This window comes from Thamnophis sirtalis, unplaced genomic scaffold, assembly GCF_051295495.1.
Source record: "Thamnophis sirtalis isolate CommonGarterSnake01/CBP01778 unplaced genomic scaffold, rThaSir2_p1.2 scaffold_10, whole genome shotgun sequence".
NCBI lineage: Eukaryota > Metazoa > Chordata > Lepidosauria > Squamata > Natricidae > Thamnophis > Thamnophis sirtalis.
In genome coordinates, this window is record NW_028261390.1 from 23,308,048 (window position 1) to 23,333,006 (window position 24,959).

Genomic DNA, 24,959 nt, shown 5'->3' on the forward strand with positions numbered 1-24,959 from the left:
TCTATATTGTTGACATGGTGATGAAGGTATAGGTCAAGATTGAAGAGACTCAGAAGAAAGTTTACCCCCAACCCTGGAAGCTCATTGGGTGATTTTGAGTCAATTATTATTTCAGTCTAATCTACCTATCTGGGCCGTTGTGAAAAAGTTTGAGAAGAGACTTTTGTATACATTGGGATATAAATCAATAATTCAATACATACACAAATACATAGTTTTAATTTCAAAGTAGTTGAATCTTTCGTGACCCGACAAAAGCGCGAACGTTCGCCCATTTGTGGTGGAACCGAATCTTTATATAGTTTATAATAACAATACTACAACAAGAAGAATGTACTGGTATGACTACAAGAGTGGCTAGATGGCTGGATGCAGATGGCTAGATAGATAGATAGATAGATAGATAGATAGATAGATAGATAGATAGATAGGTAGGTAGGTAGGTAGGTAGGTAGGTAGGTAGGTAGGTAGGTAGGTAGGTAGATTTTAGGCAGGTAGGCAGTCACTAGCATTATCTTTTTTTTAAAAGTACTAATTGTCTTTTACAAATAAATTGCCTTTTTGAAGGTGTGCATTAAAACAACAATAAAAGCAACACCAAATTTAAGCTAGGTAGTGCTGAATTGAGGAATTGTTTGGGGTCAATTAACATATTTAAAATCTATGAAGGATTAATCCCCCTAGCAACATGTCTCCATTAAAAGGAAAGAAAGAAGGATAAATAGGCAACTTAACTTGTAAACCTTTCTCAGTATTTCTTTGAATTAGACTTCTAAAATAAGTGATGTTCACATTTGCCTGGCTTACCTGGACATTAAGATTTCAATTAAATGCTTGTCAGTTTAAATTTAACCACTGCCCAGAATAGCAACCTTTTTTTGTTTTTGGCCTAAGTTCAGGGCAGTTTACTTTCTAGGAAGCCTGTTTAGCAAACATCCCACCCAGACTTAGAAAAACCGGTTTGTCACAAACAAAGCTTTCCCAACTGGACCTTTTCCCCTGTGTCTGTGTTTTTAAAACCAAAATCCAATGCAGTGAATTCAGCCCCTCCTGCTTAAGTAAATCCTTGCCTGGAATTGCATCTGCTTGGAGAATTTGTTTTAAGGATTGCAGAAAGTCAAAAAGACATCTTAAGGTTAGAGTTCTCAAGTGTCATTGGATTGATCATAGAGCTACGTGTTGGATACTCCTCAACATATTCCAAATAATTGAATTAAACTAATCAGCAACATTTGCATTTCAGTTCTTTTGATAGCAAGATTGTACATATATTTATTCACAAGCAAGCCCCACTGTGAACTCGAAAAGATTTATTCCAAGTTAAATATGTATTGAACCATTGCATGGAAGAAGAATGTCTTGTTTTACAAACTGCCCACTGCCCACCCAGTGAGGTTGTTGAGAATGTATTGAACTTATTCTCTCATCTATAGCAACCATCATCCTCAACCATTGGCCTCCAAAAACCTAGAGCTTATGAGCAGATGTGTGGTCCAGCAAGTCTGAAAGGTCTTGGGATTGGAAGGCTGATGAGTATTTGGTTAGTGAAGTCAAAATATGGGCATTTTTGTGACATTTGCAAATTGTTCTAAGTTTTGTTAAAACTTTCCCACTGCATTTAAAACAAACAAGCTGGAGGGAGATGTATGGGTTTCACAGCAAAGATCTTCTTTAACAAAACGGATTTTTCATTTTGATGATGATTCCAGAGACGGCAATGGAGTTGCCTGAAATCCATCAATGGAAGCCTCCTTTCTTTCTCACTTTGCCAAATAGGCTTTGGAATGAAAAGGACACACCACTCTCTTATTGGGGACAGCTATCATTCATTTCATTGAATGCATTTATCAGAAATCTTTTTCAGACCTGTTTTTGAGGCACTTTTTGATAAACATAGGATAGCTGCCGAAAGCAATAATCCTCTGCATTCTACTTAGGAATAAGATTGGTCTACATAGGAAGTAAGTCCCATTTATATTATTTGAAAGAAAGCAGGAAGCGAGGAAGGATACAGGCTACAAGGCCCACTTTTGAGACATTTCAAATTCACTTGTGATAAGCATTCCTGAAATCATTCTTCTTGAGGCATCTGGAGAGATGCATCTGATCGGTTTCTGTCTTTTTAACTCCACATGGCTTTGTCTTCACTTTCTAAAATACAAAATATAGTCTGTTCCCACCCAAGTCCCAATCCTTCCATAGGTGGGATTGCAATTCTCTTAATTTTCCTCATTCCGTTGTGCAGAAGGTTTGAAAAGCAGGTGAGTCCTATTGACAACTCCACCATTCTCACTTAGGATATATTTAGCCCTGGAGTCTTTCTTCCCCAGTATTGTTCCATCTGGTCCTTCGCTTGGGTTTTTTTAAAATTCCATCTTCAGTTTAAGATGATTTCTCCTCTTTTTTCTAAAAAAAGCAACAACCACCTTTGGCCATTTCCTTTCTGATTCAAGAGAGAGAGAGAAAAAAAGACATGGCATATTGTGGCAGTTTCCACCTAATTCGATTTAGGGCATCCACAGAATATGAAGGTAATTTTCTGTTGTGGGTCCCCTCTCCCCCTAAATCAAAGTTGCCTTTTTCTATGAGGATCCCAGCTCCCGCAGCAGACAACCGCAGCAGACAACCCTGATCCCCTGAACTGGCTTTCTTCAACACTTGACTCTTCCTGGAAAAGGTGGTTTTTTAAAAAACATCTCGATAACGTACCTTTCAATGTGATTTCCCAACTCATCATCCTCTGAGGCGTTCTTTGCGCGGGAGGAGAATCTTTTGCCTGGGAATTATGTCCCCTTGTTTGAGTCGAAAGACTTTAGGCTGGAGGGTCTCTTTGGGGAGCTCAGCGCAGATCCAGGCCTCCAGCCAATTCGCTTTTGTTGTCTTACAAAGGGTTTTTCCAAGGGTGGGGTCGAATTTTTGCAGGGGCGCAACTTCACGCGACAGCAAACGCCACTGTTCCTGCGCACCGTTCAGCAGGGAAATATGAGGTTCACGCCCAATCAAATTTTACTCATCCCTTGCATAGCTGAGACCTCGCCCCGGTGCAACCCATTCAGCGGAATTGCCCCGAACTAGTGCATTTTGTATACACTTCCTTGTCAGCAAATCTCTATGGCACACATTCTTTGACCAGATCCCCAGGTGAGTGAGTGCCAGGCTCTCTGTGCAAAAGTGTTAGATTACCACATCTGCAATCGGCAATGTCAACTGCACTTCCAACTCCCAGCAATGGATCCCCCTGGCTGGGAATCACAAAAGCTTTAATTTAGGTGAAGGGGGTCATATATCGAAGGCAGCTTCCCCAACCCCACTTTTACCAACGACCATACCCCATCAACATGCCTCCCCCCCTTCCCTGCCATGGGCCTGTGCCAGAGAGATTTGGTTGTGCTGAAATCACCCCCAAGGAAGCCAGTGGGGCAATCGCCTGTGATGGAGGATTGTGAGCTAATGCCTAAATCCCCTTCCTACGGATTGTGTTGTAGGATTGTGTTGTAGCGATGCTTTTGAAACAACTTGAGTGGTACTTCTGCCCGGGTACTTTCTTGAGAAGCACCACTGGGCTCAGTGGAACTTTTCCAATTAGGAAGCCATTGGATTTAACAATCCGTGCGCTTTCTCCTAAACCACCATGCCCATCTGCATAAACAATGCACTCGCTCTGAAGAAAGTTGTTATCGTCTTTGGAGGTATTAAGGAAATGGCATTTCTGCTAATTAAACACAACTGCCTTCTAAAAACAAGGACAGCCAGAGCTATCTTATTAGGATAGTAATATACTCTATACCACTGCAAACAAAACAAAAACAAAACAAGAAAGGTCGCCTTTACTTTTATTTCCAGCTTGTTGGTTTAAACAGCAAAAGGGCTGTCCCTCCCCCCTCTTTTTCCCTATTTTCCCATTTTGGATTGGGGAAACAGGCTGCTAAAATCACTTTGTTATGGATATTTTGTAAAAATATACTGGGACATATATTTTTTAATAAACATCGATACTTAACTGAAAGAAACAAGGAAAATGCCACTTGCCTTTCCCGAGAATGGCAAAAAGCAAAGACCTATCATTGCCGTCCTACTTTCTACACCTACCATTATTGCCAGCCCTTGTACGCGATAGTGCCACGAACCGACGCTTCGAATTCGGTGGAGATACAGACGAATCAACCGAGATCTTTTTTTTGGGGGGGGGGGGGGTGTTAAAAGAAAATCGCCAAGGGTGGCACGCCGGTAGCATTTCCTGGCAAACAGGCGTGCTCAATACAAATATTTTCCCTTCCCAGGAAAAAAAAATAACACCAAACCACCCGATCAAATTCCCTTCGCCAAAAAGCACATTTTCACCGAGCGGCTCTCCGCTCCGCACCCAATCCTCATCAGCAGAGGGCGCCCTTGCACCACCTTCAGCTCGCCGCCCTGCGCCGCGAGGAAAGCTGGGAGAGCGCGCAAAAACCCTCGCCCGGGTCGCCGCAGACGAGCCAACAGCTGCGCCGAAAGCTTTGGGAAAGAGGAGGGAGAGCCCCCCTTGTTTTGACTCTCCCACCGTGCACCCCCCACTCCCACGACGGCGCCCATCCCCGGGATTTTTTTTTCCCTCCGGGCTCAAGCGACGTGCCTGCCTTGGTCGTGGGAGCCGTGAGGCTCGCCCCACCGCCGTCCTTAGAGCCCTGGGGGAGATTTCACGGCCGGGGTGGGTGCGCCGATCTCTGCCCCCCTCCCTCGTCTGAGCAGGCAGAGGCGGCCCGCCTGGACTCACCGTTGGCGCTGGGGTGGGCCCTGCCGAAGTGTTTGCTGCTGGAAGCCTCTTTCCTGCCTTCCGGAGCCTCGCCGAAGTCCCCCTTTTTAATATCGGGGTCTTTGGAGAAGAGACATTCGACGGTCGAAGGCTGCACCCCTAAAGAGGGAAAGAGAAGGAGGGCTGTTGGTTCCGCAGAGGGAAAGGGTGGTGGTGGATGTGTGTGGGGGATCTGAAGTCCTTACTGTCTAGATGGGGCTGGCTGGGGATGATGGGTCTTGGGGGCCTGAGGGATAGCCCCGACGCCACTGGGAAAGGCGAAGGTGGAGGCGCTGGTCCCCTTGGAGGATCCCCATAGCCTTCCACTTCTCCCTGGACCTCCGTTGGGCTTCGAGTTTCGCGACGAGGCGAACCGGGCCGTCGAACGGCAAGGGCGCTTTTACCCGGGGCTAGAAGCCTCGGGGCTCTTTTCAGTTCACCAGCTTTTGGGTATACCTCCCCCCCCCCCCGAAGAAGAGTCCGGGACAGCGCTTGGATGATGGTGAAGGTTTTTTTGTACACAATTGTGTGCAAAAGATTAGATTTAAATGACATTCTGGTTGTTACTATTAATCATCAATATCATCTACATGAAACTTGTAAAGATACTTCATTTAGGTCTTTCTATTTTTACTCCCCCCACCTAAGGTAAAGGTTCCCCTCGCACATATGTGCTAGTCGAGCCCGACTCTAGGGGGCGGTGCTCATCTCCGTTTCAAAGCCGAAGAGCCAGGGCTGTCCGAAGGCGTCTCCGTGGTCATGTGGCCAGCATGACTCAGCTCTACTTGCCTTTTTTACAGGCTTTCGAACTGCTAGGCTGGCAGGCTGATGGAGGGCGCCTTAATTCTCACCCGATCAATTGAGGGAAGGGGGAGGGTTTCAGGATTTTCGCTGGGTTTTTGAGCCCCGAATTTTATCCCGTGATGGTGCACCCCGTGAAGGCGCCCGCTACATATAACTATCACCACCCGGACCTTTAAAGGTCTCTCTCTTGAAAACGGACAAGAAGTAAACGGCGTGCAAGCACACTTCGACCTTAAACACTGCGGGTCGTTCCGGTTAAAAACGAAAAAGCAGTTCGGGGCGAAGCATTTTTTTTTCTTACCTAACTGGACGCAAGCCGATACCAGTTTACGGCAGTTGGACTCCATAACCCGTTATCTGCAAAACATCAAGACGGATTGGCATTGAGATGACAGGCGAAATAAACGTCAGCTTCGCAAAAGTCAGACGAGAAAAAAAAACAAAACAAAACAGCGACGCTTGAAAGAAAAACAACGCAAGCCGTCGCGTCGCAAACAAGCCATCCTCCAGTAATGAATGGGGAAGGGAAAAAAATGGTCCCCGTCTAGACCCCTATTTATTTATTAAATTTGTTCGGCGCCCATTTCGCCCCGAAGTGACTCCGCCCCGAAGTGACTCCGGGTAATATCCTTATAAAGTAAAACCATAAGTTATAATGAACAAACACATCAAAACACAATAAAATTACAATAAACTTATACCTAAAGGTTGATTCCAATTTCCCATTATTTTTCAGTCAAATGCTTTGATTTAAGCCCTGGTAGATGCCAGCTAGCATGGTGAAGTCTGGAAATTGGGGGCAAAGGGCATTTAAGGTATCAGATTGGGAAAGCTAGTATTAAAAAACTCAGGAGCAGACTAGCATTGCTAAATTCGGTTATAAAAATGCTGAGCTCCAGAGGGAGTTGTCAAAAAGTCAAGATGGTGATCCAACTCACATAATCCAAAATTTACTTATTCTTCATATGTATCAACTTTTTTGACCAGACTCTACTCGCACCCCTGATTTGAGGTCATCCCTGTGAAGGCTATTCCTCCTCCTCCCCATGTGGTGTGTGTGTACACACTTGCAGATCTCTTTCGACTGTGCATTTCAAGGCAGGGGGGTGAAGCAGATGTACTTCACATGCTTTAAATTCTGATGCTCGAACCAAAGAAATCAAAGACTAAATCCAGGAAATCAACTTGACCAGTGATTTAAGCTTTTGGACTCTAGAAGAAACTTAAGGCCATCCAGCTTTCTCATTCATTGAATTTGAATTTTGACTCTGCATAAATTTCATTATGGAATAAATTCACACACATACACACACCAAGTCCACTGATGCAAACCTAATGTGAATTCACGCGCAACATTTCACAACTGGAATCTGACAAAATGCCCAGTGGCCCCGGGTTATTTCTCTTCTGACAGAACCATTTCAATGCACATAGATCTGCAGGGGTTATATAATTAGAGGGAAAAGTGGATTTTCTCACATAGGGATGCTGCATGCAATAAATAAATAAATACATCTCATTCTAAACAAAGAGACAAAGACATCTCTTGAATCAATGAAATAAAAATGCACTAGTGTGAAAATTCTGTTCACTCCTGTGTATGTGTCATAAACAGCTTACTTCAATTTAACTACCCAAAACTATTTTTTCCTCTCGAAATGGCCCATTTTCCCATCCATTCATTTGTGATGAGGAATCCCAACTTTCACAATCTGTTTCCCTAGAAATGGGCTTGTCTAAACTTGCTGGATGCTATTGATTCAAATCAAGATGTTTGAGATTGGTTTCACTGAGGAAATCAACCCCATGGACTTGAAGAGAGGGGGAGCTGCAGTCTCCTTCACAAAAAATTAAGGTCTTAAGGCTGGGCATTTACCTGAAAGCAAAGCTCAGGTGATTCAGTGCAACAGACTCCCAAATAAAACCAAAGCTGCTCGTGAGTTAACAAGGGCTCACCCAGCCTGATCCTATGAAATGTTAGACTTGTCTAAATCCACTGGAATAAATCAATAGCTGACATCTTTGAGCCAGGAGAGCATATCAAGATATTCGGCTTAACAATGCTGCAATTTACATAACGGAGCAGGAAGGTTTGATGGGTGTCACCTCCACATGTGGGAAGGGATATTCTTTTCAAGAGACAGGAGCAGGTGTGCCTCACTGTAGATACCTTTTCCATTTCCAAAGATTGACTTTACAGAACCATCACCATCCCACTGTAACAGTTACGGAAGCAGCCTTTGTACCGCCACAGCACCGACTGGCAGATGTTGCTATAAATCACTAGTGTGGATTGATCTTGGAAAAACAGGAAAGTCTGGGTTTGAATTTGCACACTCTGGGGTCTCTGGCTTATTGGTGGAGAATGGAAGCCCAAATGAAGAGCCCTCTTGGCAGATAGAGGAGGCAGCCTCTCCAGTGCAGCTTTGAAGGGAGGCCCTTTTGGGATGGAGAGGAAACAGGGCAAGAAAGGCAATGGACTACTTCCCTTCTCTGTCTCCTTTAGATAGAAGGGCAGAAGGGCTGCCTTCCTAACACTTTAGATGCCCCATTCACATCAACTTTTAACTCTTCTGAAGAGTACTGTTTAAACTTAATAGAGCAGAACGAACAGAACAGAACAGGACAAACACCATAACTTAACACTAAAAAAAGAGATGTTAAGGGGAAAAAAAGGAGCAAGATTAGTGCCTGATTGAGATGTCTGTTTGGGAGATATTACAAAAATCATCACCAGAGCTCTCAACTAACTCGATATGAAGTAACACAGATGGGAGGTTATTAGTCCAGGCTTCAAATGTTTACTTATGGTAATTCTGATAGAAAATTTGCATGTCCTTTTCCGTTGGATAATTTAGCATCCCCCATTCCCCAATATCCCCTTCCACCATTTCGGGTGTGTTAATGGGCGCTCACTCTTAACCAACTTATCCTTCTGAGCCTTCTCCGAAATCCTTGGGGGACAGGACGGCTCTGCCTTAACTGGCTAATCAGAAACAGCCAGGAAGATGAACAATAATCCCCTTGACTTAATGATGAGGATGATGAGGGTGATACCCCTCCAGCCTATTTAAGCTGACTTACAAAAGATGTGTCTCCCAAGGAAAACTTGTTTTTCAGATGAAGTTTTCTGGCTAGGGGAGAAAATTCCTACAAGCTAGTAAGATTGCTGATTTCTTCCCACCCAGGCTGGCCTTAAGATCTCAGATCAGAGCCCTCTGATTTCTCTCCAAGCCACCAGCTATTCCGAAGTCTCTTGGAGTAGAACTGGGTGCCAGCAATGGATGCAATTGAGATATTGCTTCGGTTTAATGTATGTGGCCAGGGGGACATATGGAAAAGGTCATAAGTTCTTTAGTTTTCAGCAGTCAAGACTGACATGTAAGGTGCCCAGAAACAGTTCATCTTCTGAGTTACAACAGAAGAAGCAAGAGGAGACATTTTTTCCCACAAGGAAGGCCTAATTTGAGATCTATAGTGAAACTGTTAGAGAAAGGCAGTTGAGAGTCCCTTTTAATTTCTCTTAGAGGTCCTTAAAGTGGGTTTTGTCAAGCAGGTTTCCCAGGATAAATTCAAACTCTCAGGCTCATCGCTTGCCTTATCGCTAATTAATTGAACATACGGGCATTAATTTTTGCTTTAAGTCCTTCACTTCCAAAAACTGAACCGCTAGAAAATATTATTTTAAAAAACGCAATATCAGCAGTTCTATTTATCCATTGTTTTAGAATCTTGTTCTTACTTATTTTGGAATATAAATTTTTATTTGATTGCAAGGATTCCTGATAGTTGAGAAAAAAAGAAATTTGCAGCTGAAGTCTATTCATATTTATACAGAAGGCAGTACCAAGTTAAAACTAGTTGGGCAAGTAAGGTTAAGACTACAGTGAGAAAGAAGAAAGGAACCAGATTTTTGCCAAGAAAAAAAATGATTTTTTTAACATCCAACCTGCAAATTTATCTACGGGGGAGGGGAGCAGGAGAAGGCTCTTGGGAATGACTGTTAGGTTTTATTAATATTAGCTCCAGATGCTAGACTGCTTCTACAGTACATGCAAATAATCACATAAATAGAATAAATGGGACCCTCTACCAAATAATTTAGTATCCACCAATCAATATTACAATTAGAACCATAATATTTTTTGCACCCAGTCTTCTTCATCATGTATTTGCCTCTTATTTTCATTTTGTTGTTTTAAATCCACAAACTTAAATTGCTTTTATGAGGAACCCATGTACACTCTAAGCAAAAATAGCTAAAATAAAATAAAGTGCATCTTTTACAGAAATGCAAAAAATGAAGTAAGTCGCACTGCAGATTATAATTCTGTGTTTGGTGTGTTTCCCCCCCCTTCCCTCATCAATAGCAAGTGACTCACAACGAGCATTTTTCGGCATTTTCGTGGCATTTTAGTTAGACCTATAACCTGATTCTTAGCAATTCAAATGGGCATTCTTGAAAAGTACAAAAATAGGTCAAGAAGATGGACGGGCATCAAAAGACATAGCCAGGAATTGTACGGGGTAAGATTTGTTTTCATTATTTGGAATAGTTGAAAAATTAAGAGAAGAATGTTGCATTTCTCTTTAAAGGTGGATTCACCCGTGGAATGTAGAGGAACTTTTGTAAAGCCAACTAAATTAATTAGAGGGACCCTCCCTTAATTCTTATTTCCTGCCTGGTTTCTTGTTTAAGTCTTCTTCACTGATCTTTAAAAATAAAAGAAACACAAATTACTCTTTATAATTTGCCTTTGGAAGAAGAACCAGATTTAATAATAGGGATATGATGGAGTTAGAAGTCAAGACAAGACAAAGCAAAAAAAAAAAAAAAAAAAAACACCCCTCAAAACTTGCCACAAACTTCACAAAACGTTACCTTTTAAATGAGACTAGAAGAAGCAAATAGAATGTTGAGATCTCACTAAAATTAAGTTATCCACGTCTCAGAATCCTGATGCCCCACGTGGTTTGTCATAGTAAACCATCCTAGGATTTGTAATTGTAATTATGTGTTTACGAAAGTTACACTTCAGTTATAGAGCAAGACTCAGCTTCATTGTGGCAACTCCTTGGCAACTTGGCCTTCTCGATCTCCCCCCCAAGACTGGATAAAAAACATTAAAGGACACGGAGGACCAATCATATTGTGCAAAGAACTGCATTTGAGAAAGCTCCGTAAAAGGACCTGATCTCTCTCTTTCCCTTTTCTTTCTTTCCTTCCTTCCTTCCTTCCTTCCTTCCTTCCTTCCTTCTTTCCTTCCTTCCTTCCTGGATCCCAGGCAGATTACAAGGCCAGGATGCCAAGACAAGTTTATCAGCCACAAGGGAAAAGAATAGAAAAATAAAAGACGGGGAACCAGAAGGAAAGGGCGCTCGTCTAAGTCGGGCAAGGGGAGAACCTGGAAACGAGCGGAGACCACACTGAAAGCCCCTGACCCAATCAAGCGCAGGAAGACGAAGTCTCGGAGCCAGCCGAGCGCCTCCCCCCCAAAAAACCGGCCGGGACCAGCCGCCCGAATTGGGACTAGATCCGCAGACTCGCCTCAACTCACACCGCTGGCCCAGGGACACTGCGCGGCCCACCTCCGGGCTAGGGCTTACCGGCTCCAGCTGGCTCTTGATGGCTCCTGCCTTGCCCGGCGGGGATGGGTCCTGGGTCCCGGGTCCCGAAGCGCTGAGCAAATCCCCGGGCGGGGAGGAGAGGTCTGGGAAAGGGTCGCACCGCCGCCAGCGCCCGGAGCAGCAACTCCCGAGGCCCGCCCAAGTCAGAGAAGGGCGGCAGCCCAGCAGGATCCCCGGGAGAAGAAACGGGGGCGTCGAGCAGCCCGTGGAAGGAAGGGAAGGGGAGGCCGGGCCTGGGTAGGTTGGTGGCGGCGGCGACAGCAGCAGCGAGGCAGCTTCCCGGCGGGCGACCCGGCTCCCCCTGCCTGGCTCGGGCTCTCCTGCGGCTCCTGTTCCGCTCAACTCCGCTCGGCTCGGCTCGCTCGGCTTGGCTGGGGGAGTCGCGTGACGTCAGCAGAGATTCCACCAAACTGAAGTCGGCGGCCAAGCCGAGCGGAGGGAGGGAGGGGGGGAGGGAAGGGGGAAAGGTAGGGGTGAATAACGGGGGGGGGGGAGGAGGAGAAGGCAGGGGCGGCCCAGCTGCTGCTGCTGCTGCTGGGAAAGGACGGTGCCCAAGAAAGGGGATTGTGGGGGCAGGAAAAAAAATGGGACTCGAACGGATGGAGCCTGAATGAAGGAGAGAAAGGTTAGAGCCGCCTCTATATCAAGCTGCGGGGCGCAGTCGAAGTAATGGACTACAATGCCTATTGGCCAGGGGCTGACGGGAAGTATAGTCCAAGATATGTGGAGGTTAAACAAAAGCCCAGGGCTCGGCAGACAGAGAAGGAAAAATCAAAAACCGCCGCGACAGACCGAATAAAAGCAGGGAAGGGAGCCTGATAGTGAACTGGGCGGGCGGAACAGGCTCCTTATTATTGAAAGTTTCACTAAGAACAGTTAAAAGTTTCCGTCGGAGAGAACGAGCGTTACTGGCTGTGTGTGTTTGTGTGTGTGTGACAGAGAGAGAGGGGGGGGGAAGGGCGGGAGAGAGACCGACCTACCACGACAAAAAAAAAAGATGCGTCGGAGAGAAGAGGCAGCGATTAAAGAAGCGGAGCAAAACAGGCGCAGAGGAAAGGAAAAAAATCGGAAGCCGAGAGCTGTCCTCCGTACCGGGGAAGCGGAGGAGAAAGCGAAGCGAAGGAGCGAGGCTGGGAAAAGGCGAGCTCTTCCCCCAGAGGCCTGCTTGCCCTCCCTTTTTCTAAGCAAAGCTAGCTTTTCTTCCCTTTTTAAAAGTCGCAGCTCGGCACCCAGCAAAGGGAGTGCGCTGAAGCCAGCGGTGAAAGAAACAAAAGAGGGGAGCGTAGAGAAAGTAGAAGTGGATCGAGGCCCGAAGGGGGCTGCAGGCAGAGGCGCAGTGCAAGAGCGGGGGTCGAGCACAGGAGCCGGTGCAAAAGGGCCTGGAGCCGCCCAGCCCACCGGGCTTCCCAATATTTAAGCCAGCATGATGAACTCGGCAGGAAAACGGGGCCTTTTCCTTCTTTCTTATTTTACGGGCTGCAGCTGGGAAAAGTTGGGTGGGTGGCGGCGAGGGCGCGAAAGGGCCTTTCCGCCGTGAGGTCCGCGACCTACAAGACCCAGAAGCGCCTCGCAGGGTAGAATTTCCTCGGCTGTCTCGGCCCCCAGCAGGTTCACCCGGGGTCACCGATCATTCATTGGTGAAAATGACGAGGCACGAGGCGTAGGAAGAAATACGGTTTCCGAACGGCGGTGGCTGCCCTGCAGTTGGCGCGGTTTCCGGAGAGGCAGCCGGGGAGAGAGGGTAGTGGTGGGGTGTATCCCGAGCCGGGCGCGCTTTCTCGGGAGCAAAGCTCTGGCTGAGAGAAGAAACGCGAGGAGATCCGGCCTGTTCGGTTACTTCGACCCTATCAAGAAGAAACAGCGCAGGAGAATTTCCGCATGCATTAAGGGGAATTGGGAATATTGTTGAACTATTAGCCAAAAAACACTTATAAGATCTATCACAGCAATTGCACAGACAAATGCAAAACTTGAGCTGCAGACACTACGCCTAAAACACCTCCAAGAAATTGTGGCCGCCTTTTTGTATTTGTTCCACGCTCACAGCACGCCCTTCAAAATAAAAATCCATTTTTAAACCTCAATACAGTTAACCGTTTTCAGATCGCTATTACGTTTGGTTTTGTTGGGTGTTCTGTATTTTTAAAAAAGGGAAGGAAAACGATTCTACGATAATTGAAGGAGCTAACTCTCTTCCCCCACCCTAAAAATAATAAAAGAAAAGTTGCTTTGGTTTGGCGCTCTTATTTCAACTCTCTTTAGTGTAGTTGGAAGCTGGGAAATGGGTCGTTTCTGACGCAAAGAAATGGGCGCCATTTTGAAGTATCTGCTTCTCAGCCTATAGACTTAAACACTTAATGGATTCTAATTTACCTGCATTTAATTTTTAAGCATTTTCGTTTCGTTTCGTGGAAGGAAATCCTTTACTACAGCATGGCTGTAAACCTAGGCCCATTTGCTTGGAGTAAAAAATGGAATAAGCATGAGGATTAATTTATAAAATTGCTTTAATGGGGAAAATTCTCATTCCATCGATATTTTTTTAAAATGTTCCTTAGTGTTTAAACATCAAATACAGTGTTACCACTTGCAGGCCATTTGAAATCATCGTCCTCCTTATCATTTCCCCTACCGATTTTATTTGAAAAGGTAAATATTTAGCCAAATCTAGAAGCATCAAACATGTCCCCTAGGCCACCGCAGGCACCTTGCGTTAGAGTCGAATCGGATACTTCCGCTGCGGGTTCACCCACCGCTCCCAAACCGCACGTGTGAAAAGGGAGCAGCAGACCAACCCGCATTCGCGTCCTTGGGAAGAGCCAGGGAGCCCCGAGTTCTTGTATCGCAATAAGGAATGCGAAGGGAAAAATAAATCCATGGGGATTAATCCTAAAATCTCTCTCTCGGTCGCTCCGTGAAGTGGAAGGGGGTGGGTGAGTGGGTCGTGAAAGTGGGGGACTGGGGGAGGGGGGAGAGCGGGAGAGAATGAAGCCTTTTGTTTGGCTCCCAGCGACTTCCAGGCGGCCCTTCGCCTCCCGGAATACCCGGGTGCTTCATACACCTAATTAATGTACGGACAGTAGTGGGTAAAATAACTAAGGTAAACAGACGCTCCGTGTTGTGGCTGCCTTTGCTTTGAATCCGTCTGAGGACCGGGAGAAAAGGGGGGGGGAGGTTGTTCCTTCCCCTGCTCCTCCTCCCAGCACGAGTCTTGGAAGATGCGCGCTTGTTCCCCACCACTTGCCTCTTCCAGGCACTTCAAATTAGGGTCTGTCACAGACCTGCCTCTCCGCCCCCCCCCCGCCAAGCCTCAGCCAATGCTGGCTGGCTGGTTCTCCGTCTGCGCTACCTAGCCAGACTGCCAGCCGGCCTCCAGTTGCTTTCTCCCCCCCACTCCCCACCCTTGTTGGTCCCCGGACTGCCTCCCTTGCCCCCTTCAATGCCGGGGCTTCAGACCGGAGCACGACTAGAGCCGGGAACTTCTCTCTCTCTCTCTCCCTCGCTAGGACTGGGGTGAAGCTGAAGTGAGCAGCTGGTGGGAAATGCAAATGGCTGGTGGAGAAACATAAGATACAGAGTGATTTTCATTCCCTCCTCGAGTGCGTGGAAGGAGCTGGACATACGTTTCACGCTCCTAATCCTTCTTTTACATTTTTAGTCATACTCCTATTAAACAACTAATTAATGCCCGGAATCGCTGGGGAATACATTAGACAGGCTGCCTCGAAACAGGAGTTTGGAAAGGTTGTCTGGAAACTGTGGAGCTGCTTTAATACGCGGATTTTAATTCTTTCTCTCTCCTCATCCCTTTCCTTCCCTCCCCCTCTCCTCCGTCCCCCATCCCAGCACCCTTTCTCTTTCTCCCAGGTCATGAAACACAATCCTGGGTAGGGGGTGAAGACATTGGTCCCTTTCGGTCCCCGGCGAGTCTCAGCCGCTTTCCTGACTAGTCGCAAACAAAGCATGCAGCGTCTTAACTGGGTTAGACCAACTGGGTTATCTCAAGGTTACCTCTGTGAGAAGGTGCGACACGATTACACGGCCGGGGCACGACTTCCCCAATGACTTATTATTTTTGTAATTAAATAGGGTTATTATCTGAGACTCCCGTTTAGGACACTCCGAAAGCATCGCTGAAAAGCCGCAAGAAGGGATTTTGGAAAAATGGCCCCTTTTCTCGGCTTCTGCAAAGCTTCGCCTGAAGTCATTTTTGCCCCGACGAAGTTTGTTCTGCTCATTTCCATGAATCCCGAATTGAGCAAAGGCAGGATTGAAGTCTCGGCTAATAAGCAGGTGGAGTTAGTTGCAAGTGCTAATTTCAGGCACTTGATTTTCCATTCAAGGACGGCTGGTTTATTTAGGAAATAAACGGACACTTAAAAAAAAAAAGACCTCCAGAAAGATTCCCAAAGGCGGATTTTAAGTGGCTACTAGTTATAATGGCTACTAATTGCCTACCAATCGACTGACATTGCGGGTAGCAATTCTTTTAAAAAAAACCACCATGTTTTATTTCTTCAAAGCTGATGATCGATTATAACAATCTTAAATACAAGCCTTTTGACTTCCGGAATCAGGTGGACCTGTTCACAAAGCATTTCCCGTTCTAGATTCCAGAAACGATTTTAACTGCCATTAGATTTTACTTATTTAAAATTGATGGTAAAAAACTGTCCTTAACCAAAATGCTGATCCTGGAAATGCAACATCCTGTAGTAACCTCGCTTGGTAGCAGTTAATTCCCCTTCACTTCAATAGGGTTGACCCAAAGATAGAATCCAGGCAGCGTATTCAGAACTTGGTCCTATGAAATTTAGCAAGGTGCACGGAGTTCAAAGCTACCGATTCCCAAACAAACCCGCCAAGAATGCAATTGCCCCGTAGCCAAGAATGAGATCTTTTTCAAATCAATTTCTCTTGAATAAAATGAATGTAAATCTTTTTGTCAGTTTGACTACGGATATTGAAAATATTCTGCTCTATCATTATTTTTCCCCAATGAGAATGTCTAAAATCTAACCCAGTTAAAAAGGAAAAACGTGTTTCCTCATCTGTTAAGTGGGGGGGGGGGACGTTATTTCAAAGAAAGCATTTTTGGATGGGAATGCAAACTAATTTTTATATAGTAGCATAATTACACTAAAATCATGTTCTAGCACCTTAGGCTACTAATGAGAAAAATCGAAGAGAATAGCTGATAAGAGTTCTATTTACAGACATTCAACGCTAATTTCATGGAAGAACTGAGCTAAATGTGAAAGTTGGGAAGAGAAGGAGAAGAAATTTCAGTAGTAGGGAATATATATATGATTTTGCATCTTTACTGGCTTATTTGAAAACCGGTGAATATTAATGAATTCCTACTTATTTTCCCCCCGTTTTGAATTATGTTTTTCGAGTCTTCCTCCTCTCTACAATTTTGCGAATGGGGTGGAAGTTTACAACACACGCGCTGCACTTTTGTTTTATGACTTTTGCATTTCCTCCTCCCCCCCCCCTATATTTCTTCTATGATTTTATTTCCGTATTACTCGTCTAGGCATCTCGATTCCATACAAATAGAAAAGCGGGAGGGGGGAGCGGGAAACCCTTCGAACGGACCCATTCATTTGCATATAAATTAAAACCCATCCTGCTACCTCCTGTGTTCCGGTAGCCTATTATCATTGCGAAACCAGAAACGTTTAAATACTTGAGCTAAGAGAATATACATACATACATACATACATACATACATACATACATACATACATACATACATACATACATACACACACACACACACACACACACACACACACACACACACACACGTCTGCCTTGAGTCAGTAATGAACGGCCTCATTATAGGCGTCCCATCCCGACGCTCGGAATTAATAAAGAAAAGAAAAGAGGGAAGGAGGACATACCCCGGTAGACAGACAGACAGACAGACAGACAGACAGACAGACAGATACACACACACCACACTAGAGGTAGAAATGTTGTTCAAATCCGGACTTGTTCGGGCACAAGGCAACAATCCATGGAAACACAAAAGGGGCATTTCCCACCCACCCACCCCTGTTTCCAGAGACTTCATGAGAAACCAAAGCGAAGCAAACGGGAGGTGAAAGAAGTACAAAGGGAGACCCCCCCCTTTTTCCGCGCCTGGTCTCTGCGCCAGCCGGGTCGCAGCCTCCTCAGCCAGTGGCCGGAGCTGCGGCTCCAGATCCGAGGACGCCCTCTAGCCCCGGCGGCCGCTCGCTTTCCCCGTTCCTTCTCCTCCCGCCCTCCTCCCAGGCCGTCGAGCCCCGGCGGCTGGGACACCCAGGCGGCTCCGGCGGCGGCGTGAGAAACCCCAGCTCCGGGAGCGCTTACCTGGGTCCGTGAAAGGAGAGGGGGGGCCTTCCTGGACAGGGCGAAGAAGCGGCTCGGCGGAATGCCACAAGTTGCTGGGGAGGAAAAGCAGCGGCGAAGAGGAGGGAAGAAGCGGGGCTGGCTGGCGGTGGGAAAATCTGTCGCCTCGGGGGCCAGGCAGGAGCGCCCTTTCATTTCAAGGGCTTATTGATTTGCTGTTGTCATCTTTGGCCGCGCAGAAGGACACTTGAAAAGAAGCGCTGATCTCAGAGAGGAGGTGACCTGACCGGCGCTCTCCCCCAAATCTTAATTATCACCTTCATGCCTTGGGAGAGAAAAAAAAAAGGGGGGGAGAGGAAAAGAAGAGTCCAGCAGCCAAAAAGGCTTTGCTTATTTGCAACTTTGTCTAATTATTCCAGACTTCTCACTGGGCGATCCCATCCGCTTCCAGGCAGCCTCCTCTCTCTCTCTTTTTCTCCCCAGCCGCCGTTTTTCCCCACGACCGAGCCCTGCTTGAGCGCTCCTTCTCCCCGAGCCCTGATGGGGTGGATGGACCCAACCGGAGGGCGCCCGGTTGGGGGAAAGGCTGCCCCGAGGACAGAATTCGAAGTTGCTTTCTAACTCTCTCGAACCAGCCAGTTGAATTCGAACAAGGGGGGGAAATGAGAGAAGGGGAAGAAAGCTTGCGGGGGTCGGGGTGGGTGGGGGAAGAAGGATTAGTAAAGACCCAATGTTCCCTTCTTGCCAAGGGGTCTCCTCGGGTTTCAGCTCCTGAACTTGTCTGAATGTCGGGTTTATGGGGAGCGAAAGATGCTTCTGAAAACAGGGGAAGGGTGGTGGGTTTTTGGTTTTTTATTTTGTTGTGGATCACAGCAGCTCTGAACTAGGGGCTGCGGGATGACGTGGGAACCGTGCCATTGAGTCCGGTTCCTGCTTTGCCAAACTACCTGTCCTTCCCAAAGGGAAACACTCTGCTGTACTCCAGCTGTTTTCAACTTCAAATTCCTACCAGCCTGGCTAAGAGCCAGAAATCATCAGAACCGGTAGTTTCCCAAAGATCTGAAGGGCACACAGGCTGCTGTTGCCTACTCATCATTTCCAGGAGCTTTTTTTTTTAACCTTGTTTTTTCCCCCTCTGCAGTTTCCACAGGAGAGATTTATAGTGGTTTTTTTGTTTTTGTTTTTTTAGCACCATTATAGTAGTGGGGGCAGCATATCACCCAATCCGTGGCTAGGGGACAGCCCAAAAAAATATTATAAATAAAAAAATATAGTATAAATAACTTGGGATGAAATTGGGCCCCCTTGACTACTGTTGGGTTGGTTTGTTTTTTTGCAAAAAAGGAAAGTCAAGTAGCAAAGATGAAAGAGGAGAGAGGAAGACTGTTCTTCTCAACTTTTGGAAACAAAGTGTCTACTTCTCCCACCCTCCCATCTTTGGGTAGAATTTGGTCGTAGTCCCCCTTCTTTGCCTCTGGAGGAGGAAGCAAAGCAGGAGACAATGCTGTGTCCCTGGAACCTTCCATTGAAAACAAATCACCACAATGAAAGGAACACTGAACAAACCTGAAGAACCTGCTCAGGCTTTCGACCTTGGGATAAATGGGCAGAGGAGACATTAGAAGGATAGTGACAGAACTATAAATAGTTCAGTTGTCAAACTCTTTTGGTATCTGTCAGTATCCAGAAATGGAGTGTAGAAAGTAGATTTCCACAGGGTGAAAAAAAAAGACAAACAGCACAACAGAACTCTTCAATTTTTCCTACAATCAGACTTTATTGTTAAGGACACCAGGTCCAATCAAATGCTTGGATTTAAGCAACCACTTCCCTATGCCACCTTTAGTTTTTGCATCCTACTGCCTTTGACTTTCCAGAAAGTTTTACATCAAACCAAAAATTTCCAATGGAAGTTTAACAGATCTCTTGGGCTCTAGGAGTAATGCTAGGATCTCTTTGGAGGACAAGCCAAACTTTTACAATTTCTCTTTGGATTCAGAGGTGATCTTGATTTTTGCCTTGGTGTTTATCTGCAATTAGTGGCCCTATATTTGCTGTGGAGCCCCTCAGAAATGTAAACATCTTGGTCAAATTGTTCTACCATTGCCAGTGACTGCCTTGTGAAACAATATCATTAGCAGATGTTTTACATAATAATGTACCAGAGCTAAATCAAAATCAGCCTGAAACCATATGATTAAGTTGATGTGCAGAAAAAGTGGGTTTTATTCTTAATTCTTGAACTTACTATTGGTATTCTTTTCTGTTGTCTTTCATATGTCCAAAGGAGCCTTACATATACACCATGTCTACAGAAATCAGAGACCAGTAGACTCTAGAATAGTAGATCACTTTTAATTGCTTTTGGTTTCTATGCTTCTGGTTAACTGTTAGTGGCCCCAAACCTTCAGTTAAGATAAAACAGGCAGTCTTAAATGGTAGCAAAGCTAATATTAGAGAGAGAGAGAGAGAGAGAGAGAGAGAGAGAGAGAGAGAGAGAGAGAGAGAGAGAGAGAGACAGAGAGAGACAGAGAGAGACAGAGAGAGACAGAGACAGAGACAGAGAGAGACAGAGACAGAGAGACAAAGACAGAGAGACAGAGAGACAGACAAAAAGATAGAGAGACAGAGGGAGACAGAGAGTCATAGAGTCAGACAAACTGACAGACTGACAGACTGACAGACTGACTGATTGACTTTTATAAAGTCAGATCATTGGCATGTATAGTTCATTGTCTTCCCTAAGGAAGTACTTTTGTATTATTCATCTGATACCTCTTATTCTAAGATCTTAAAAACTGAACTGGGAACAGGATACTGAATAGGTCTAGAATGGATTGGGTAGTGAATCCACAGAAACTTTTTTTCCCCCAAGCTTAAAAATGAGTCTAAATGAGTGTTTACATTTGAGCTCAATTTTCCATTCCCATACAACTTAATAATTTTCTTTCTCCCTGATTTTCATGTTGATTGATTGATTGATTGATTGATGTTAGGTGTAATTCAAAGCTATTGGTGGGATTTCCATTAGTAGAATTGCCTTCACCTTGATACTGGTGTCTAGAAAACCTCTGTCAGTGAATCCTCAGAACTATCAGCTTTCAGTGAACACAACATTTGTTTTTGACCCAGATAAGGCAAGCTTTAAAAGAGACAAAATCTTTTCAGATTGATATGGACGATTTCCAAGTTGACTTGGGGATGAATAAGAGCTGAGATTCAAAATTCTGAAGTGTCATGCTTTCCTATTAATTGTAAATGCCAGTCAAAAGGATGACATTTAACTGTAGATCCTTCTGAGGATGTGAAGTCAGATTTCAGAAAACTAAGAACTGGTGTGTTTTTGTTCTAATATTCTCTAATTTTGTAGTGCTTTCTAAAACAAGGAAATGCCAATAAATGTTTGTGTGTGAGGGAGAGACAAAGACTGTGTGTGAATAAGGTTGTGTTTGTGTGTGTGCAAACTGAAAAAAAATTGTAAGCATTGTTGCCACCTTGTGGGTATTAAGCCTACAACATTTCAGATGGATCATGTTACTCATTAAGATACAAGTAGAGTCTTCACAGTTTTGAGGTGAGTAATCTACTGTGGGCAATGTGTGGCATCTGTCCAAGGACTTACCCACAGTCTGCTTTTACTGACTAAAAACAACAGCAATAATAAAATCATACTAATTTATAGAAGATGGATCAAGATTGTGAACAAATGTAGGATGGAAAAGGAAAGATGTAGGAAAAGGCCTGGAAGATTAAGATGGAATGGTTTGGACTCCGATCAGGAAGGGATTAAGTGCTGCACAGAAATAAAAATTATCTCTGTTTCCTTCCTCTTCAAAAAGTCTTGTTTTGTTGAGTCAGAATTAACAATGAATATATATCTGGACTGGGAAAAACATCATATAAAACTCCATATTTGTCTCACAAAGTGAATGATAGTAAACTCTAGTAAACCTTTTTGTGTCCCACTTACACTCTCTTCTTTTCTCCCAAACTCCATATTGAGGTTGCACTAGAATAGATTTCAAATTAAAAAAACCCCCAAAACCAAAAAAGCCAGGCTGGAGAATTCTGGGAGTTGAAGTCCACAAGTCTTAAAGTTGCCAAGGTTGAAGACCTCTGTTCCAGAGCTATATTAGCTTTTGAAACAGGCTTTCCCACCCTCAGTTTCTGCAGAGACTCCAAGCCCTAACAGCGGAGCCTCCTGCCTTTCTCCCACCACTCCTCTGCAAGCCAGATACACTTACAGAGTGTGCCCGCAAATGTTGACCATCAGCTTGAGGGAAGGGTTCCTGTATTCGGTGGTCTTGCACTGGGGGCAACCTTGGTCATCCATGGCAAGAATCTTCCTATTAAATTTGCCGCCAGAGCCGCCACCATCCTCACTCCAGAAACACGGTGTCCGCCCTTTAAAAGCGTCCATCTGGCTCTCCGGCGAGGGGAAGGATTGTTCCGCTGTGCAACAGGGAAAAATGTCCTGCGCCCTTTGCTAATTACTTTATGGGTGCTTTGAAAAGAGGAGAGCGGGTGAAAAGCGAGACTTTTTTGAAATGCTGCGGGACGCGGGACAAATTATTAATTATCGGGACTGTCCCACCAAAAGCGGGATGTCTGGTCACCTTATCCATATGGAGTTCAGGGGGTGTAGACTGGGGGCTGGGCCTTGTCAGACATACTCTTCCTTGCAAGTATATCTGGTTACCTCTCTTTTCCTGTCCGTGAAGATTATTTTATTTCAATGATCTTCGGCTTTTAGCACAGCTGTGGGTGAACGCACTACATGTACATGATTTGGCAAGTTGATATTGATAGTTTTCCTAAGTGAACCCTGCTCAAAATCTTACTAGATTGCAGAAATATGCCAACATTACAAAATGAACATATAAATATGTATTGAATCATGGGTATTGTACATCATGTGAATATGGAAACTGTTTTATTAACCTGAAATTAGAGAAGTAGCTAAAACTATTAGCTCTGGGCTGCAAAAAATCTAGACTATCACCATAGGGCAGCAAAGAAAAGTCAAAGAAAGAAAGAAAGAAAGAAAGAAAGAAAGAAAGAAAGAAAGAAACACAACCAAATATCTTTGCTGCTTTCTAGTGATCATTTGATGCTTTGCAGTTCAAATCTGGTGCCCCTATTCAAATTGTATGTTAAAATTTAAGTAGCTTAATCTACAGAAATCATAGTTGGGCTTTACTTTTACAAACAAAATTATTTAGTTTATTGTATAAATAAATAAATAAATAAATAAATAAATAAATAAATAAATAAATAAATAAATAAATAAATAAATAAATAAATAAATAAATGATATTAAGGCCATATTCCTAAGTATGTTTACAATGCAGTTATTTCTTTTTATTATATTGTGACTTAATTTCAGAGAAATATGTCTATCAGAGAGATAGATATAATAACCCTCTGCTGATAATTCAGTTGCATTTTTCATTGCCCCCCCCCCCCACTAATCACGTTCCTTCAATTCAAATTCAACTATGGTCAGAGATTGGTGTGATAAAATTGTTTGCAATTTAAATAATGCAAAACTTTCTGGCAACTAGCCAGGAGAGGAAGGTGATCGTAAGAAACATTATTAAAGCATATATTATAGCAAGGAGACACATTCTATTTTTTTGAAAAAGATAGTACCGATGGATTATGTTTGCACGATGCTTTTACAATGGTTCATCTAACCATGCTTTGACCAACTACGCCAATTAAATCGATGTTTGGATTTACATGGCACATCAAACCATGAATCAAGGTATTCATGCCTACCTACACAATGGGCCAAACTTAAATAAGGTTGTCTAGTGGGCAGACTAGCATATTATCTGATCCCTGCTGTAATTTGATATTGCAATTTGAGTCCCAGCTGATCGGGAGGTAATGGGGATTTTGCAGTACCCTTCCCCTGGAGTGGGGAGGGAATGGAGATTTTACAGCACCCTTCCCCTGCCACGCCCACCAAGCCACGCCCACCAAGCCACACCCACCAAGCCACGCCCACAGAACCTGTAGTAATTTTTTTTTGAATCCCACCATTGATATTGTAAATTCTCAATTCACAATTTTAATGAAGCAATTTTGCTGACCAAGGTGAGCAGGATTAGATTAAAAGTATCGGCCGTTGGAAAAAACTGACATTGCGAGGACATCATAGACAACAACTGCAGCTCTCTCTTTAACTGTACCTTGAAAATGATAAAACATTGACAATTGAGAAAAGCACTGCTTTAAGGGCAAATTCAGTGGCATGCAGTAGATTGCTTTTTGTCTGGGAGATCTGCCAAGTTCTTTTACTCCCTGTAATATACCATGTCAAAAAGTTGGCTCTTTATTACACAACTTTTTCCCCTTCTGAAAATCTGTTTCATCTGGAAGCAGAAGGGTACATTTGCTTCTCCAGTGGAATACTCCTTTGCAAATCGCACTACATTTCTCTTGGCAGGAAAATAGTAAATTTTCTTTACTGGCTGAATGTGGCTTTCAAATCTTTTACTTTTTATATGAATCAGTTCTGGCACCATCTGTCAAAACAATACGCTTAAATGCTTTTAGAAAACATTTTTTTTTCTGATTAAATTTATTACATGCTGTCTTTGAATTTATGGAAGACTGAATGTGATAATAGAGATAAAGTAGCTCTCGGTGACATGGTTCTTATCTGATAAGAATGCTCACTTGGACTTCACTATGGAGCTTAATAGGAAATGGATTGTGGTAAAATAAGGCATCATACTGAAAGATCACCAAGATTGAAGAGGAGCCTCTAACCCCCACTTCCCCAAAATTCTGATATGAAAATTTTACTAAGTAGTCAAACTTAGCATCCAAATCCAATTCAAAACCAGGTGAGAATTAAGGTAGCTGTGAGCCACAGGGCCACTGCAGGTTGGAGAAAGCGGAGTTGTCATCGCAACATAGAGCCGAGGTGGCGCAGTGGTTAAATGCAGCACTGCAGGCTACTTCAGCTGACTGCAGTTCTGCAGTTCGGCTGTTCAAATCTCACCGGCTCAGGGTTGACTCAGCCTTCCATCCTTCCGTAAAATGAGGACCCGGATTGTTGTTGGGGGCAATAAGCTGACTCTGTAAACTGCTTAGAGAGGGCTGAAAGCCTTATGAAGCAGTATATAAGTCTAACTGCTATTGCTATAACATATTTTTCTTTGTTAAGGGAAAACACAATAAAACAATTATCCTTCCCTCTCTATAAGGTAAAGGTAAAGGTTTCCCTCGCACATATGTGCTACTTGTTTCTGACTCTAGGGGGTGGTGCTCATCTCTGTTTCAAAGCCCAAGAGGCAGCACTTTCTGAAGACATCTCTGTGGTCATGTGGTGGCCATGATTAAATGCCAAAGGCGCAGGGAGCACTGTTACCTTCCCACCAAAGGTGGTTCCTATTTTTCTACT

The 24,959-nt window shown here is 44.4% G+C and overlaps 1 protein-coding gene across 2 annotated transcripts in view; it reads right to left on the bottom strand.

Annotated features, from left to right (window-relative positions):
• The window catches only part of PITX2 (paired like homeodomain 2), a 43,519-nt gene extending 25,700 nt beyond the window's left edge, over window positions 1-17,819 (bottom strand). Inside the window, exons 1-3 of one of the 2 annotated variants that reach the window (XM_014051979.2) lie at window positions 17,564-17,819; window positions 5,877-5,932; window positions 4,754-4,891 (exon numbers count right to left, since the gene is read on the bottom strand). In XM_014051979.2, coding sequence (XP_013907454.1) covers window positions 4,754-4,891; window positions 5,877-5,922 — 184 coding nt within the window. In that variant the 5' untranslated portion in view covers window positions 5,923-5,932; window positions 17,564-17,819. Of the gene's footprint in view, window positions 1-4,753; window positions 4,892-5,876; window positions 5,933-11,182; window positions 11,620-17,563 lie in introns of those variants that run through there. The other variant, XM_014051978.2, reaches the window with a different exon arrangement.
• Between the last annotated feature and the right edge of the window lie 7,140 nt (window positions 17,820-24,959).